Here is an 18,232-nt window from a genome sequence, read left to right on the forward strand (position 1 = left end):
GATATAGATATAGATATACATAGAGTAAGAAGATAGAATTTAATATGAAAGTAAAAGGCATTAACATCCAAGGGAACTGGGAAAAAGGTCTCCTATAAGCTTCCTGGAGGTCACTGACCAGGGGAGGGTACAGTGACATTGCCAAATACACACTTTAGAAAAAATCATTTTGGTAGCTGAGTGGAAGATAGAATATGGGGAGAGACTTGTGGCAGAGAGACCTATTTAAAGACTATTGAAATAGTCTGAGAAGTGATAAGAGCCTAAACTAGGGTTGTGATTATGTGAGTAGAAAGAAAGGGATATGTACAAGAGAAGTTATAAAGGTAAAAATGACCAAGGTTTATCAATGAATTGGATAAGAATGTGAGTTATGATTCTTTATAAATCATTCAACATGCCATCGTTTTCTACAGTGAACATAACACAAACTTCTTCTAATCCAGTTCTTTTTAGTTCATCAGGTGGCTGAACGAGTGGAAGCTCTGGGTCAGTTTGTGATGAAGACAAGAAGAACGCTCAAGGGCCATGGGAACAAAGTCCTCTGCATGGACTGGTGTAAAGACAAAAGGAGAATTGTGAGCTCATCTCAGGTAAAATACACTTGGTCTCAAAAGGCAGTTCACTGGCACTGGCTTCAAGTGTCTGTACTTAAATAAGAAATTAAATTAATTAAAAATTAATTAAATTAAAATTAATTTTAAAAAATTTCCCAATCTTTATAACTTTCATTCAACCATGTCAGTCTCCCAGAAGATAAATCAGTGCAGTCAATTCATTTTCTAAATATTATAAACCTTTCACACTTAGATGTGAAAATTCAGTTGGGAATTATCTATATGTGATTTTAATTGAGCAAAATAATTTCTTTTTCTCAATTTCTAGAGTATTATTTGTTTACAAAAAATCAATAGCATTTTCATGGTTTCCATGAGCTTAAAAATTAATTTTTTCAGTTTTCTTCAGTGCCCCCAGAGGTACTAGCAAAAGCACAGAATTTAGCATCAGATAAACTGGATTTTAATCCCAGCATAGGTTTGACTGCCTGTGTGACCTTGGACAGGTCATATTGTCTCTTTTTAACTTGGATTTCCCTATCTGTAAAATGGGGAAGTTGAACTAAATTATTATGTTCCTTTTCAGTTCTAAATCTTAGGATCTATACCCTCAAAAAATATAGCATCCTCTCCCATTCACCAAACCAAAATTATTCCTCAAGATGTTTGACTATTTTTAAAGAAAAAAATCATATATAACCCCAAAAAAGATGAAAATGGGTCATTGTCAAAGATATTGAAATGTGCTAAGGACTGAGAAGGCTATTCCCAAAGAAGAGCTATATAGATGTTTTGAACAATGAGAAGACTATCAGAATAAGAAATATGTTGCTCCCCAGGGTGGTTGCTTTAAAGGGAACACTATTTAGATGTATCACTTCTAGTATATTTGTTAAAAAAAATCAGTCATGTTACTTTCTAGTCACACCTCATATCTTTGTGTCAATAGTCATGGTGATGGGTTGTTAAATGTTGGGGTATTCTCCATTGTGCCACTCAGTCAGAAATCCATCTCTGTAAATGCCTAGGAATTACTTCCTGTATGGTAGCTCAGATTAGAATCTCCAACTGGTCTGAGGAAGAATATAAATTGTTTTAATTGATAATCAAAAATATTAGAGGGAAGAGTGTCATGCTATGAAAACTATCAGTTATGATTTACTATCTTGAACTCAAATAATTCCATAGTTCCTTTACCAAAGGTCAGAAGAATCAGAGACCAAAAAACTTAACTAGAATTCTGCAGGAAATCTCAATGCTTAGGTTCTTACTATAGGTGATGAATGACAATAGACCCTAAAAGTGTTCAATACAAAAAAGATATGTCTAATTAAAGTTTCCATAGAAGCATTACATGTAGTTATATAAAACAAAAAGCAACTTACATGTCCAACTGCAGGGCAATAAATAAATTTTACTGTGATGTAACAGAACATTATGATGCCACTAAAACCAAAAGATATAAAAAATAGAAATCTGGAAAGACCTTTATAAAAAGTATTGTGAAAAAAGTAAAATTAAAATGGAAAGTATACTAAATTACAATTATATAAAAGAAAAAGAGAATGGGAATGAATGGACAAAGAATCCTAATGGGGACCCAGGGAGAGTTACAGAAAAATTGTAATACTTGTATGTTGAAATAAATTTAAAAAGCTTAAATAGTTACTGATAGTTTAGTTAACTGTACTTATGTTAATAAGTTTTTATTGAAACTTAAAAAAAGTGGATGTAGGGATAGAGGTAAAGGGTTTCTTTCATACATGATAAATACAACCCATAATTAAATTGTCTAGTAGTTACCTGAAAATTATTTCAGGTTTATAATCTTTTTTTTGTGCAGGCTTGAGGATTTGAGGCATTGTGAGTAGAATTTGAAATGTTTGAAATTTTTGTTTGTTTGAAATGTATAATTGTTCATTATATTGGACTGCAAATAATGTGAAATCAGAACTTCACCATTTATCCAAATTAAAATAGATATGTATAGAGGAAAGGAGAGTTTAGAGATTTGAATTTCCAAGATAGGTTAAATGTTTCACATTATTATTTTTTAAAGTAGTATTTGGGGGCAGCTAGATAGTGTAGTGTATAGAGCACTGGCCATGGAGTCAGGAGGACCTGAGTTCAAATCCAACCTCAGACACTTAGAATTGCCTAGCTGTGTGACCTTGGTCAAGTCATTTAACCCTATTGCCTTAAATAAATAATTTTTTTAATTAAAAAATAAAGTAGTATTCCATTCTTTTTTTTCAAATTGGTGAGTTTTGTTTAGACAAATTTGTTATATCCTGGTACCCTTCTCCCCTATTACCATTCTCTCAGGATCTAGCAATTGTTTATATTAAGTTAAACAACAACAAATATATCAGTTGCAAAGAACCATCCACTGTACCAAATTTACTACTTCTTACCAGGAAAGAAATATGCTTTAGCCTCAGTTACTGAAAGCAACATTGGCCTTTTATAGTTTATCTGAATTCTATTGTCTTTTAATGTTACCCTCATTTATATTATTATAGTCATAGTGTTTATTGGTACCTGGTGGTACTTTCTTCAATCATCATCAATAAAATGATTTCCTGTATTTCTTAGAATTCTTCATATTCCTCATTCTATATAGTACCATATAGTGCCATAATTTTTTCATCCTTTTCCTGCTAAGAGTAGATATATGAACCTTGAAGCATTCAGATTATTATATCAACTTTCCACTTTAGTTAGTCCTCATAGTTACAAATTTTAGCTAAAAATTTTAGATTATATTTGTTGGAAATCTAGAGATAATACTGAGATCTGGCTTTTTTTTTTCTTATCTAGGATGGGAAGGTGATAGTGTGGGACTCCTTTACAACTAATAAGGTAAGGCATTTTTCCAAAGTCTTCATAATTAGCATCAAGAAATATATGGTCGGGGCAGGTAGGTGGCGCAGGGGATAGAGCATTGGCCCTGGAGTCAGGAGTACCTGAGTTCAAATCTAGCCTCAGACACTTAATAGTTACCTAGCTGTGTGGTCTTGGGCAAGCCACTTAGCCCCATTTGCCTTGCAAAAACCTAAAAAGGAAGGAAGGAAGGAAGGAAGGAAGGAAGGAAGGAAGGAAGGAAGGAAGGAAGGAAGGAAGGAAGGAAGGAAGGAGGGAAGGGAGAGAGAGAGAGAGAGAGAGAGAGAGAGAGAGAGAGAGAGAGAGAGAGAGAAAGATAGATAGATATGATCTCTGAGGAAGCTGGGTGGTATAGTAGATAGAGCACCAGTCCTGGAATCAGGAGTCCTTGATGCTTACTAATTTTGTGACCTTGGGCAAGTCACAATCCTGATTGTGAATATAAAACTATTATCCCTTCTAGTAAAGGGATAATGAGAATTATAAATTTTCATGAGTGAATCTCCTACTGATATAGGTTTATTTCTGTTGGAAAGTATGGAGGCATCTTAGTATGAAAAATTGGGGGAGAGGAAGAAATTTAAAAAAAAAGAAAATGGAAGTAGAACTGGAGTTCAAGTCAGAAGACAAAAATGTCAATCCTGGCTTGACTTTTAGCATGCAGATCACAAGTCATCCCTGACCAACTATCTTATGTAACATCTCATGAATTTCCTGCCCTAAGTTCATCACAAGGAGTCTACCCGGGATCATGGGGCCTTCCTTCTTCTTGACATCATAAAGATACCATCTGTTATCCCAATCCATTGTTATGTGACAAGACCATATTTTTATGACATCCTTTATACTGATCCTCCTTCATAAATTCTTTTTTTATAATTTTCTATACCTATTAAATATAGATTCCTAAATAAAAATAGCTGAAAACATCACTCAGATTGAACATTTTCAATGTTTTTCATTATTTAAATGCTTTTAAAAATTGATACTGCTTTTGTATTAGAGAATTTTTTTAAAATATTAGTAATTCTCATTGTATGAAGAGTTGAATTTTCAGATTTGAGAGAGAATAAAAATCTAATTTATTTAGTGTGAATGAATGTCTAGTTCCCCAACATTGGGGAACAGTTACTGAAAAATCCTGATAGAGTATGGGGAGTTGGAACCTACTCAGTTTGATTTAGGACATAAGGAATTAACTTTTTTCCTTGAGTTCTGAGGTATTGAAGAAGGAGGGATTTGCAACTGCATAAAGCAGCAGAGTACATAAACCTTAGATCCAAATATATAGATTTTTGGATTAATATGGCTATCTCAAATTCCAGTTCCTTGACTTCTTATGACCTTATGACCTTATGAATAGGAACATTTTGGGGAAAATAAATTTTTCTTGTAGCCAACTATTTTCCCATGATATACAATTTGAAATGATTGTATAAATTTATAGAAAGTTATGATTTGCTTCAAATTAAATTTTAAAATAACCATCAATAATTATCTCTGATTTTATCTATGTTTCAGGAACATGCAGTAACTATGCCTTGTACCTGGGTAATGGCCTGTGCCTATGCCCCTTCAGGATGTGCCATTGCTTGTGGGTAGGTAGAACATCTTGAACTTTCATTCAGATTTGCTTCATTTTCTTTTAGCAGGAAGTTTCACTACCTACATCTCCTATGAAAGCTATGCTATTAAAATGAGTATTTCATTCTTTGCTTCCCAATAATTTTTAAGGAGTTAAATTTGACCTTTCTTTTAGATATTTTTAGACTGGGTGTATGAATTCATTAATGTAGGGATTTCACAGTGAGGAAATTCCCTCTATCATTTCAAGTCAATACATTTCCTGCAATTTACTGTCTTAGGTCCCTAGAAGACTGAAAGATTAAGCGATTTACTCCAGGTTACACAGCCAAAATGAGTAGAAGCCAGGGCTTGAACCCAACTCTTTCTGACTTCACAGTCAACTTTTTAAATTTCCTATTCTATGCTGTCTCTACATCTATAAAAGGTATTGACATAACACTTTAAGGTTTGCAAAGCACTTTACAAACATTATTTCATTTTGTCCTCACTATAGTGCTGGGAAGAGATAATAGGGAATGGGATAATGAGGATGATTTCTAACTTCAGATGCTGTCCAGGTAAATAATCTATATTCTCATTAAAGAGTATGAGTTTAAAACATGCCCTGGCCCTTTCCTTTCTCCAACAAGAAAGTGAAAAAGTCTACTCCCAGAAACTCCCTAACCTCCTTTTCTTAGTTCCCTTTTTTCTGCAGTCTCTAGTATTCCACATAAATATATTTAAAATGTCCAGACTCCTAAAGTATATCAGAGGCAGGTGCTGTTTGCCTTTTTTTTAACTGGAGAAACTTAATCAGTGAATGATTGAATAATCTGCTAGGCAGTGGAAGAACAGTCAATCCCTTAAAAACATAAACAGTCTGCCATGGGACACAGATCATACCATGCATTTATTTTATCAAGAATAGTGGTATCTGTGTGGGGAGAGTAAAGAAGTGGCTGCCTTGTCCTTAGTAAAGGACAAAACATTCAGAGTGTAAGCCACCTACAAAGAAGATGAATACAGCTGGTTAGTAATTCCCTTCTAAAAGGAACTGAAAAAGACTATATGAAAAAGACTACCCCTTCCTGGGGTAGCCATGGAGTCCTTCTGCACGGTCAGCTGTTGCTGACCAATGTAGAATGCTTCCTGGTTACTCATACCTCTCTCAGTAAAATAGACTCTTGTCCTAGTAATGAGTAACCAGACAGGTAAGTAAGAGCAGTAAATCTGAGACAAGGAGAACAAGAATTGGGACCAATTATTACATCAGGGATAAAGAGGAAGGAAGAGAATGACCCTCACTCACCACATGAGTTTTCAAAAGTAAATATCCAAAAGTAGAGGTCTATTCAATAAAAACCAATCTGAAGCTGCTGATGAGATCCACTTTGACAAGTGCACAGAGGGATGTAATCCTTAATCGAGGTTGATAAATCAGAAAAAGGGAATGTGGCTCTGTTTAGTTCTAGAGTCAAGAAACCCTGTTCCATGCAGCTGAAAATACTGCTCAATATCTATAAGAAAATAATCTATTAACCTGATTAGTGGAGGATGAAGGGGAGGGGAAGAAACCTCTACTAGGAACCAAGTACTGTGCAAATTCCTTTACAGATATGAGTGGAAGCAGCATTATTTTATTCCCCACTTTACAGTGGAGGAATCTGAGGCAGCAAAAGTGAAGTGACTTGCCCAGGGCTCACAAAGCTAGTAAATACCTGAGACCTGATTGGAACTCAGGTTTTCCTGTCCCTAAAGTCAGTGTTCTATTCCCTAGGCTACCAAGGAGAATTAGGACAAGAGAAAAGAACCATCATCCTGGAAAATAAATTCTAAGGACGTGGTGGCCTGGGAATTACCCAACCCTGTCTTTTGTAGTATGACTTTTTAGTGCATTTAGTGCATTTAGACTCATCACAAAACCTTTTTTCATAAAATCAAAAGACTGTAAAGGACTACAGTGTTCTCATTGCAGGGGAGATGATTATCTAATACATTCTGAGAACTCTCTAGGAAAGGAGATTCTAAATCTCTTTTAATAACTTATTTTATTATTTATCTCCATGTTTAATAACACAAATAGAAAAGTTATTCCTTATAAATCTATAATCTTTAACCAAAATCCTTTTTCCTACAAATTGAGATGACTTCTAGAGTCCCAAAGTGTGTAGAAACTGAAGGGTTATCTTTTTCTAGCTCATAAACAGAGAAGAAATCCCCTCTAGAACAACCTTGTTATTTTTTTCTAATTCAGTGGAGAGGGAAAACACCTGGTTGCTAGGATTTGATAAGAATTTCTAAATAAAGTTAAATAGTAGCCCCAGATTTAAGTAAGTTAGAAATTATTAAACTCATGCATTCATTTGACTATGTCTCTCCCTTAACCACCTCTGCAAACTAAATAGTTTCAATTTATGAGTCTTACATGGTCTAATGTGTAAACCTAGACCACTCACTAGTTGAGTAACCTATAGGCATGACATTCACAGTGTCCTAAACCCTCCTCCCTCACCCCATTACCTGTCTGATAGTCATAGAAAATACAAAATTGCATTGTCCTTATTGTTGATCATGAAAAAAGCATTTAAGTCAGCAGAGCAAGATACTGCCTTAAAGGCTATTTTACAGCAAGGTATCTCCCATCCATGCATCAAAATTGTACAAGATGCAGAAACAGACATAACCTTATTCAAAAATCCTCTAATTTTAAATAGCCATCAATATAGTCTTCAAATATATCTGCCACTGTGATACAGTAGATACAGTACAAAGAAGAAAAATTTATTATAGCTGATGAGGGCCTCCAGATGTACCTATTTTCACAAAATTTACACTGACTTCATCAGACACCACAAAACTGAAACACTTTCTAAAAGAGACCTATAACCATTCAAAGGTGTTCAGTACATTCATCTACAGAAGAAATACCAAGTGGGTGAATATTATCTATTGCTCAAATAATGAGCTACATTTGGAGAGATAAATTATAGAACCTTTCCATTAGTATTTGTATCTGGGATAGTCAATATAGATGGAGCACACATTGGGCTGAGAATTGAACAGGAGGAGGAGGAGTCAGAGGGTTGCCTTCAGGAATTTGGAAAGTTCCTTTAAGTAGCCTAAATTTCCCATGGAAAGAGAAACTATCTTTTTTAACACCAACATTCTACCATTGTTGCCATTGGGCAATAAGATCTTAGGTCCAACAGTCCCAAAAAACATTAAAAATGAATATCACACAGGGCAATGAAGAATAAGAGTAGACTACAACAGGAAACCAATGAGAAAATTCAAAGAATAGGAACAAAAATGTCATCAAGGAAACATGATAAACAAGAGAACTGGTCACATGTTCAAGGAAAGGGATGGACAACTGAATTGCTCCACTAGTATTTTCACATATTAGAAGAAAGCAAGGACTTCCTCTAGCAAGTTGAGTGAATACTTGTCACAATGACAAACTTAAGAGAGGATATGGATAAGAATCATATGGGTTAAGAAAGAATGGACAAGGGGTGGCTAGGTGGTGCAGTGGATAGAACACCGGCCCTGGAGCCAGGAGTACCTGAGGTCAAATCCGGCCTCAGACACTTAATAATTACCTAGCCGTGTGACCTTGGGCAAGCCACTTAACCCCATTGCCTTGCAAAAAAAAAAAAGAAAAGAAAGCATGGACAGGATGTGCTCTAGCCCTTGGAGGAACTTTCAAGTTGATTAGATCATCATTTCATCTGAATACTCTTCACAGTTTCCAGCTAATCCTCATTCTACCCCAACTATGGCATTCCTCATTGGACCTTCCTCTGTAGGTTTTTGCAAGGCAAATGGGGTTAAGTCGCTTGCCCAAAGCCACACGGCTAGGTAATTATTAAGTGTCTGAGACCGGATTTGAACCCAGGTACTCCTGACTCCAGGGACGGTGCTTTATCCACTGCCACCTAGCCACCCCTCTGTATCATTCCTATAAAGAGACATTAATGAAACAATTCTAACATGCTGTGGAACCAGATCTCGTTTATTCTGGAATACATAGTATAGAAGAAATATCTACTCAATAGAGTCCAGTTCTGAATCTGATTCTGCTATCTGGGCAAACTCTTAAACCTCTCTGAGTCTCAGTTTCCCTATCTTCCTTCCCTTCCTACCTCAAAAGATTATTATGAATGAGAATTAAACAATTCTCTACTGGGGGCGGCTAGGTGGCAGTGGATAAAGCACCGGCCCTGGAGTCAGGAGTACCTGGGTTCAAATCCGGTCACAGACACTTAATAATTACCTAGCCGTGTGGCCTTGGGCAAGCCACTTAACCCCATTTGCCTTGCAAAAAAACAAACAAACAAAAAAAAACAATTCTCTACCAACAGATAAGCCTATTGTGATTTACAAACTTTAATTTACAGATATAGATTCACCAAGAAATTAAATAAATTGTCCATGATCTCACAACTAGTATGTGTGAAAAGCAATTAGGTCTTTTTTAATTCTAAATCTAGTCTTCTAGACATTATACCTAAAAAGCAAGACAAAATTCTCCTTATAAATAAAAAAACTCAACCTCCACTTCACTAAATCTTTTGCTAAGGACAAACTCTAGAGACTAAGCTACTAACAGAGAACCTAATTTAATGATTACCAACTCTGATTTTGTGATTGCCCAATGTATTCAGTTATCTCAAAAAGTTTGAACTGTTGTAGAAATTCACAAAATTTGTTTCAGAATATATTCACAGATACATACACACACCACCACCACCACCAACACAGCAACAACTAGACAATAGTTTTAGTGGAGGGCTATATTAGTAAATCAACCAGATGCTGATAAAATGCCCCAAATTCCCCAAAATTGAAAATTTTCAGGGTGCTATCAGTGGAAACATTTGTTGAAAATTAGAAGGCAAGTTCATTCACTGGATGTTAGTCTCTAAATCATTAAAAATGGATTTCAATTCAGCTTATTTTTTAGTATAATACAGTGCCTCTTATACACATTATTATCAATAACTTCGTTCTGGATAAATATAAACTTATTGATCATATAATTTTCAGGTTCTGAGATTGTAAAAAAAAATACTTATAATGTCACATTTTTTTTTTCCAGTGTGACATTTACCATGATCAGAATGTTCCTGGTCACAGATTCTTAAACATTTTTGTATCTCGGGCCCCTTTGGCAAAGTCTGATGAAGCCTTTAGACCCTTTCTCAGAATGTTTTTAAAATGCCTTGAAGGAAATATATGATTACAAAGGAAACTAATTGTATTGAAATAAAATTATCAAAATATATTTTTAAAAAATTCATAGACCCTAGTCTAGATCCTGAACTAGAGTAGTCCATGCCACCCAAATCAATCCAATAAAATGTACCCTTGGTCCTTTCCCCACCCAAGTAACTTGATTTCTTCTGGTCTTCATTTTTGACCTAATTAGAAAAAAAGAGAAGGTGGGGGGTGTATGTGAACGTGTGTTACTAGGAATAAGAAATTTCAGTAATTGTCTAAAACAAAGTCTAGTTGCCAAGTTGGAGGCCTCCAAATGATCTGATGGATTTTGGATTTTCTTCAAGTAACTACAGTAGTCTGTCAGTATAATGACAGAAAGATGGTGATTGTGATGTATCCTATGATCATTCAGTATGCCCCAGCAGACACCAAAATGCTTTATGATCCTAAATACAAAATTCCAAATGAAATATTGTACTACTACCAAACACTTTTATAGTTTAAGAGTTCAAAATATCCTATAGATCTTTTTTCTTTATCTAAACAGTGCTCAAATGCATTGCTTAATCTTATACAAGAGAAATCATTCACCAAAGTCAATTCTCATTTTCCATAAACATTAACCTGTTATGTATATATCCTACTGCCCTTATTTCTATGTCTGAATATGTGGTACTCCAAGCATCTACAATAAAAAATTGACAACATGCATTTCAGAAACAAATGAACAAAAAAGGACTTCAAAGATTCATTTAAACTTCTCCATCCTCCCAACACTTCTCCCCTATGTAATCAACATTTGAATTTTCTTTGTTTCTCATATTAGTGGCTTGGACAACAAGTGTTCTGTGTATCCACTGACTTTTGACAAAAATGAAAACATGGCTGCCAAAAAGAAGTCTGTTGCAATGCATACCAACTACCTTTCAGCCTGCAGTTTCACCAACTCAGATATGCAGGTAAACAATTGCCCAATTGTCATAGATTTACCATTGTTTAACCTTGTAAGTATTATCTAGGCAGGACAGCAGGAGATGCAGAGAAGAAGGCCACACAGGTGGCCTTCATCAAATGGCAAAGATGTAGGGATTCCTTTCATGTTTGGATCGAACCAGATTACTAATGAGATATCTTTCAATTTTATATTCTGTGGTTCTGTGTATTCTGACAAAGTTTTCTCCTAGAGCAGAAATTCACAGAACCTGAGGACTGTGAATTAGTTTTTGTCTTTAAATTTTAATAACTATCTCATATTATTAATATGTTTTATAATACCCAGTGCTTTGTTTTTTATATTTAAAATATGATTCTGAAAAGTAGCCTCTAGGCCTCACCATACTCTGCCAAATAGACCCATAACACACAAAAAAGTTAAGAAACCTTGTTCTAAGAGGAATTTGTATTCTTCTCCTTTGATCGCTTTTATTACTTCAAAAATCAGTGAACTCACTGTACTAGACACTCTTTCAATTATGTATATTGCTATCCTTCCATGCTTGAGATGGTTTTTAAGAGATTTTGTTGCCCAGTTCTAAAGGACTCATGATGAAATAAACAATCCATCTCCAGACAGAGAATAGTTGGACTCAGAGCACAGATTAAAACATTTTCTTCTGTTTTTCTTTCTTTCTATCTTTGGACATGGCTAGCATGACTATCCATATTTGTAATGGATTTTTTCTGGCCTTGTCAATAAGTAGGGAAAAGGAGAAAGGAAGGAAGGAGAGAATTTGGAACTAAAAAAAATGAATTTCAAATTTTTTTTTTTAATTTGAGCCTGCAAAAGAAAAAGTTGCTGTGCCCCACCAAAATTCATCACTTATTGGCCAACCTTCAAATAAAGCTATTTAACTTTAGGCTTCTCAGAGGACATATAGCCCCTCTACAAGTCTGTCTTTATTCAAGTCCTTTCCAGATTGGTATAGAATGTGTCAGAAAAATAGCCTACTTGGATAACCCCAGAGAACTGAGGGTCTCTTCACTACAGTGAGGCATCAGAATGGGACTTTTGCCATTAGTAACTATTATCAAATCAGATATGTATTTCATTGATGAGAAAAAAGTGGGAATACTACATATAAGCATGAGACATATATTTGTAATATCATATTCAAGCCACATTAACAAGTATTTGAGCACTTATTACATAGCAACCACATTGTTAAGCACTAGGAATACAAAGAAAGACAAAAAAGGGTCTGATCTGTGAGTCAGGGAGCTCATAATTAAACCTGCAGACTGCTATATAGATAGATATATGAAAATTTGGAAATAATCTCAGAAGGAAGACACTAAGATTAAAGAGAATTGCAAAGACTTCTTGCAGAAGGTGAAATGTTAGCTGGGACTTCAAAGAAGTCAGAGAAAACAGGAGGTGAAGATAAGAAAGGAGAATATTTCAGGCATAGAGTCAGAAGACAAAAAGGCGGAGAATTAGGATGTTGTATCTGTGGAACAGAAAAGACCAGTATCACAGACTCATAAAAAATTATCATTTTAAGATAAAACATTTAAAATACTCAAAGTTCTAAAAATGCTCAAAATGCTCTCCATTAAATTACACTTTTCTTTATATATCTTTATTCCATGTTTAAAAGGAAAAAACTAAAAATACTGAAAATATAATACAACTTTAGCAAATTGTTTTTAGTTGAACTCAGATCATCTTACTACTCTGATTTTATATCAGATGGAAGGCTTTTTACAATTTTTCTCCTCACTTGGCATAAGAGACAATATATTTAAGGAAACAGAAAAACCCACCTTGAGCCAAGACAAAATGGGTATATGTCCTATCTCTGACACATACTTTCTGTGTGGCTCTGAGCAAAGTCACTTAATCACGTTCATTGCTCTAGAAAATTCATTGATTGCAGGAAAGGTGATATCAGTTTGTATTCATAGAGATTGTTATTTCTCTAGGAGTTTCTTTCAGTGATAAAATCAGTGACTCAGACAAAGCAAAATACAAATTTACTATCCTCTTTCTGACAGAAAACATCCTACCTATAACATCCCCAATGGGTTACAGTATTTTGGGGTAAAATAAAATAAAAGAGCAGAGCTTAATGTTAGGGACCCAAATAATTTACTCTCTCCTTGCTTAGCAGCAGAGATTTATTGCATCTCCTGCCAGGATATGTATTTACCCAACAATCAACCAATACCCACTACCAATCAGTAGATTCTAATGGTGTTGATTGATCTGTTGTCCAAAATGTTTAATGGCTGATTTATATAGGAACCTGAGGAAGATTGTTTTTATCCCTTGTTGTTTGAGCCTGTCAAAGTGGATGACCATTGAATTTCGTCACTTTAGCTATAATATATATTTAATTGAAGTGGTATTATACCTGGCAACAATAATAGGAAAAAAATGCAAGGAGTAAGAAGGGGAGGAAGGTGTGCTGACTCTGGTCAAACTTTTGACTTGATTTCTGAGCATTGGATCAAGTTAAGTAAATTTCTGTAGGAAACCGTAGCACAGAATTTCAGAGTTCAGAAGGTCCTTAGAATTTGTTCAACCCAGCTGTTAACTGCACGAGAAATCTAAATACTATACCCTAATGAGCATACATTTAAGTCTTTGCTTAAATATTTCCAATGAGATGTCTGGAAACAGTTCGTTTCACTTAGGGACAGTTCTAATTGCTACATCTTTTTTTGTTGTATTTAGCCTAAATCCGTGAATTGGAAGGACCAGGACTTGAATTGGGGTTAGTTCCGATAACAGGAATCATAAAATCTAAGCAAAAGAATTCTTCTTTGAAAATTTACCTTAATCAAAATCTCCAAATATTCACCTGTCTTTTACTACAGCTAAAGTGAAGAGGAAGAGAGAAATTTCCACAGGAAAAGAGAACATATGTTGGGTGACCTTTTTAAAGAGCTTGTTGACTCTTCCAAAAGAAGTTTTAATTTTATGGAAATTATCCAATTTTCCATATTTTGGGAACAGGAATAGGAAATAATTATTTGAATAAACATAGGCAGTGGGATAAAACTGGAAAGAGCACTGAATTTAAAGTGAAAGAATCCAGGATCAAATCCCAAGAGGTATTTACCTCTGTGACCATGGAAAGTTCTTAATCCTTCTTCATTTGGGTTTCCATATAAAGGGTATGCCAAAGTATAAACTTACACTTTAGTTTAAAAGTCTTTTAAGAATACTTCAATTGGGGGGCAGCTAGGTGGCGCAGTGGATAAAGCACCGGCCCTGGAGTCAAGAGTACCTGGGTTCAAATCGGTCTCAAACACTTAATAATTACCTAGCCATGTGGCCTTGGGCAAGTCACTTAACCCCATTGCCTTTCAAAAAAACTAAAAGAAAAAACAAACAAGCAAAAAAGACTGAGTAAAATAATTTTCCAGCTCAAGATAACTTGGAAGATCTGAGGAAAAGGTCTGTTCACCGGGGTTAGAAAGGGTTGCAGTGCAATCCGAGCAAACCTACTACAGCCTTCCAGGAACAGCCCATGGGGCACCTGGGTCCTTGGGGGTACCTGGGACCATAGCAGTAGGATGGTTTCTAGACTCCCCAGGGATTGCCAAGGACAACTTGGAAGGTCAGCAGGAAAACTCTGCCACACTAGAATTCAGTGCAGACCTGGTCCCAGGAACCTGGAGCAGAACCACCTGGCAGGGAACCATCCAGCTGTGTTTCCAGAGCATTCAACCTGGATGGTAAGGGAGTCAAGGAGTCTGCAGAAGGCTCTCCTCTATGCCTAAGGCAGGACTCTGTGGCTTTGCCCATACTCAGATCCAGGCTGTGGTCTGGATCCCAGTCTCAAAAAAAGTTTTACTGCCATAGAGGTCATCCACAAATCAGAGCAGTCAGGAGAGCAGTCTGAATCTCTCAAGAACTTGAATGCTTTGGGGTGCTTGGGGAGTGACCTTGAAAACAGCTGCAAAACCCCTCAAAAGCTTGGGAGAGTGCCTGCTGTAACCAGGAGTTAAAATCAAGACATAGACTGGGGAAATGAGCCAACAACAGAAGGAAAAAAAAACCTGACCATAGAAAAATACTTTGATCCTATGGAGGATCAAAATATGTATTCATGGGAAAGCTACGTGGCACAGTGGATAAAATGGAGTCGGGAGGACCTGAGTTCAAATCCAGCCTCAGACACTTAATAATTACCAAGTCAACAGCTTGGTGAAGGAATTACAAAAAAAACTGAAGAAAATAATATCTTAAAAAGAAATTTAGGTCAAATGGAAGAAGCAGTCCAAACGGTCAGTGAGGAGGGAAAAAAATGCCTTAAAAAGCAGAATTGGCGGATGGAAAAGTAAACACAAAAACTCTGAAGAAAATAATTCCTTCAAATGTAGAATGGAGCTAAGGGAAGCTGATGTCTTTGTGAGAAATAATAAAAAAAAAACCCAAAAGATTGGAAAGATGTGAAATATCTCATTGGAAAAACAACTGAACTGGAAAACAGATCCAGGAGAGATATTAAAAATTATTAGGCTACCTGAAAGTTATGACCTGAAAAAGAGCCTAGACTTCATTTGTCAAGAAATTCAGTAAAATTGCACTGATATCCCAGAAGCAGAGGGTGAAATAGAAATTGAGGGAATAGACTGATCACTTCCTAAAAGAGATCCCAAAATAAAAATTCTCAGGAATATTATAGTCAAATTCCAGAAGTCCCAAATCAAGGAGAGAAATATTACAAACAGTCAGAAAGAAAGAAGGTACAGTCAGGTTAACAAAAAATTTAGCAGCTTCTACATTATGGGCTCTTAGGACTTGGAATATAATATTCCAGAAGGCAAAAGAGCTTGGTTTACAAATAAGAATCAACTACCCATGGGGGTGTCTAGGTGGCACAGTGGGTAGAACACCAGTCCTGGAGTTAGGAGTATCTGAGTTCAAATCTGACCTCACACACTTAATAATTACCTAGCTGTAGGAGTGGCTAGGTGGCGCAGTGGGTAGAGCACCAGCCCTGGAGTGAGGAGTACCTGAGTATCCAGTACTGAGTATCCAGCCTCAGACACTTAATAATTACCTAGCTGTGTGGCCTTGAGCAAGCCACTTAATACCACTGCCTTGCAAAAACCTAAAAAAAAAAAAAAAAAAGAAACAACTACCCAACAAAACTGAACATCCTCTTTCAGGGGAAAAGATGGACATTCAATGAAATAAGGGATTGCATACTTTCCTGTTGAAATGACCACAGCTGAACAGAAAGTTTGATCTCTAAGTACAGGAATCAAGTGAAACAGAGAAGGAGAACAGGAAGAGCAAATTATGAGGGACTTAATGATGTTGAATTGCTTGTATTCCTGCATGGGAAGATAATACTGATAACTCATATGAACCTTCTCATTTATTCGGGCAATTAGAAGGAGCATATATAGACAAGACTCAGGAGGGAGCTGAATATGAAGGTATAATAAATTATAAAGATGGAGTCAATGGACAAGAAAGGAACGTTGGTAGAAAGGAAAGGAGAGGTGGAATGAGCTAAGTTATTTCACATAAAAAATGCAAGGAAAAACTTTTGCAATGGAGTGGAAGGGGGAAGATGAAGGGGATGAGAGAGCCTTCATTCTCATCACAAATGATTCAGAGAGGAAATAACAAGCATTTAAATCTATCTTACACTAGAGGAAAATAGGAGAGAAAAAGAAGGGATGTAGGTGAAAGAAGAGAGGGAAGACTGTGGGAAATTAGATACAACATACTTTAGAGGAGGGACAGGGTAAAAATGAGAGAGAGAATAGAATAAACTGGAGTAAGGAAGAAGAGGATGGAGGGAAATATAGCTAGCAATAGGAACTGGGGGAAAAAATGTTGAAGCAACTTCTCTGATGGATTTATAAAGAAGGCTATCCATTCTAAAGGCAGGAGCTGATGGTATCCAGACGGAAGCACACTTTTTTTTCTTCTCACTTATTTTTCTTGAGGCTTTTCTTTCTTGGGGGGGGATTATATTTACTTTTACAAGATGACTTGTTAGTAATGTGAAAAAAAATAAAAGTAAGGTGCTCTAAAAAAATAAAGTATACCTCATAGATGCTTAATAGATACATACTTCATATATGCTTAATATAGTCCCACTTCATATATGTATGCATATATTAAATAGCTTCTGAGTATGTGCAGAGTATTGCTATGTGATAGGTGGAATGAAAAAATTAAATGTCACAACATCCTGTCATTGGTAACATATTAAACTCTCAAGGCCTCAATTTCCTCATCTGGAAAATGGTCCCCCAAATCCCTAAAAGATATTAATCTATCATCCTAAATTAGACTGAAAAAAAACAGCACAGGAAAAATATTCATACCAAAACTGAAAATAGAATTCAACTTTAGTAATTTAATTAAGTTTCTATTTCTTTCATCAGCCCCAAGACATTTTACCAGAAGTTCATAGACCTCTAGGGGCAAGTCTAGACTAGAATGAGTCATTTGGAATTGAATCCAGACCTAACTTTTTTGGAGTAGTTTTTGGGCTCTGGAGCCAACCTAAGGTTTGAAAATATGGTCATGTGAGACTTAGGAAACTTTTAGTCCTATTTTCTCAAACTGCCAAGCCTAATGTACTATTGAATGATCCTTAACTGATCTTGGTTGCTTCTCATGGGCTCCATTGTAGCTGCTAGCAGTAGTTTGTCTTCTCTGTGCCTTTTTCAGGTTGGATTTACCAGTGCCTAGTACTCTGGTAATGACATGGGCAGAAGAGGAAAGGAAAGGAATAATAATCTCTCTGCTTACAAAAAAGGAAAAAAAGAATGAGATCCCTTATTTAACATGTGAATATGTGTGTATGATGTGTGAGATAAAGTGTAATATGAAAACTACACATGAAAAATTAAACTGATTTCAATATAAAATTTAACTTTTGAAATGTTTGACAGAAATGAGGTTCACTTTATAGGTATCATAATAATAACTGATCAATCATTTTAGAGTTTTCAAAGTAGTCTTATTTGACCCTCATAATAACTCCATGAGATAGATAGTATAGATATTATTATCCCCATTTTAC

At 35.7% G+C, this 18,232-nt stretch overlaps 1 protein-coding gene across 2 annotated transcripts in view; it reads left to right on the forward strand.

Moving 5' to 3' along the window:
- The window catches only part of GNB5 (G protein subunit beta 5), a 66,994-nt gene that overhangs the window by 20,788 nt on the left and 27,974 nt on the right, over positions 1-18,232 (forward strand). For both annotated transcript variants that reach the window (XM_074234666.1, XM_074234665.1), the window contains 4 exons: positions 457-593; positions 3,378-3,419; positions 4,962-5,038; positions 11,056-11,188. In XM_074234666.1, the coding sequence (XP_074090767.1) occupies positions 457-593; positions 3,378-3,419; positions 4,962-5,038; positions 11,056-11,188 (389 nt within the window). The remainder of the gene's footprint in view (positions 1-456; positions 594-3,377; positions 3,420-4,961; positions 5,039-11,055; positions 11,189-18,232) is intronic.

This window comes from Macrotis lagotis, chromosome 4 (genome assembly GCF_037893015.1).
Source record: "Macrotis lagotis isolate mMagLag1 chromosome 4, bilby.v1.9.chrom.fasta, whole genome shotgun sequence".
Lineage (NCBI taxonomy): Eukaryota > Metazoa > Chordata > Mammalia > Peramelemorphia > Peramelidae > Macrotis > Macrotis lagotis.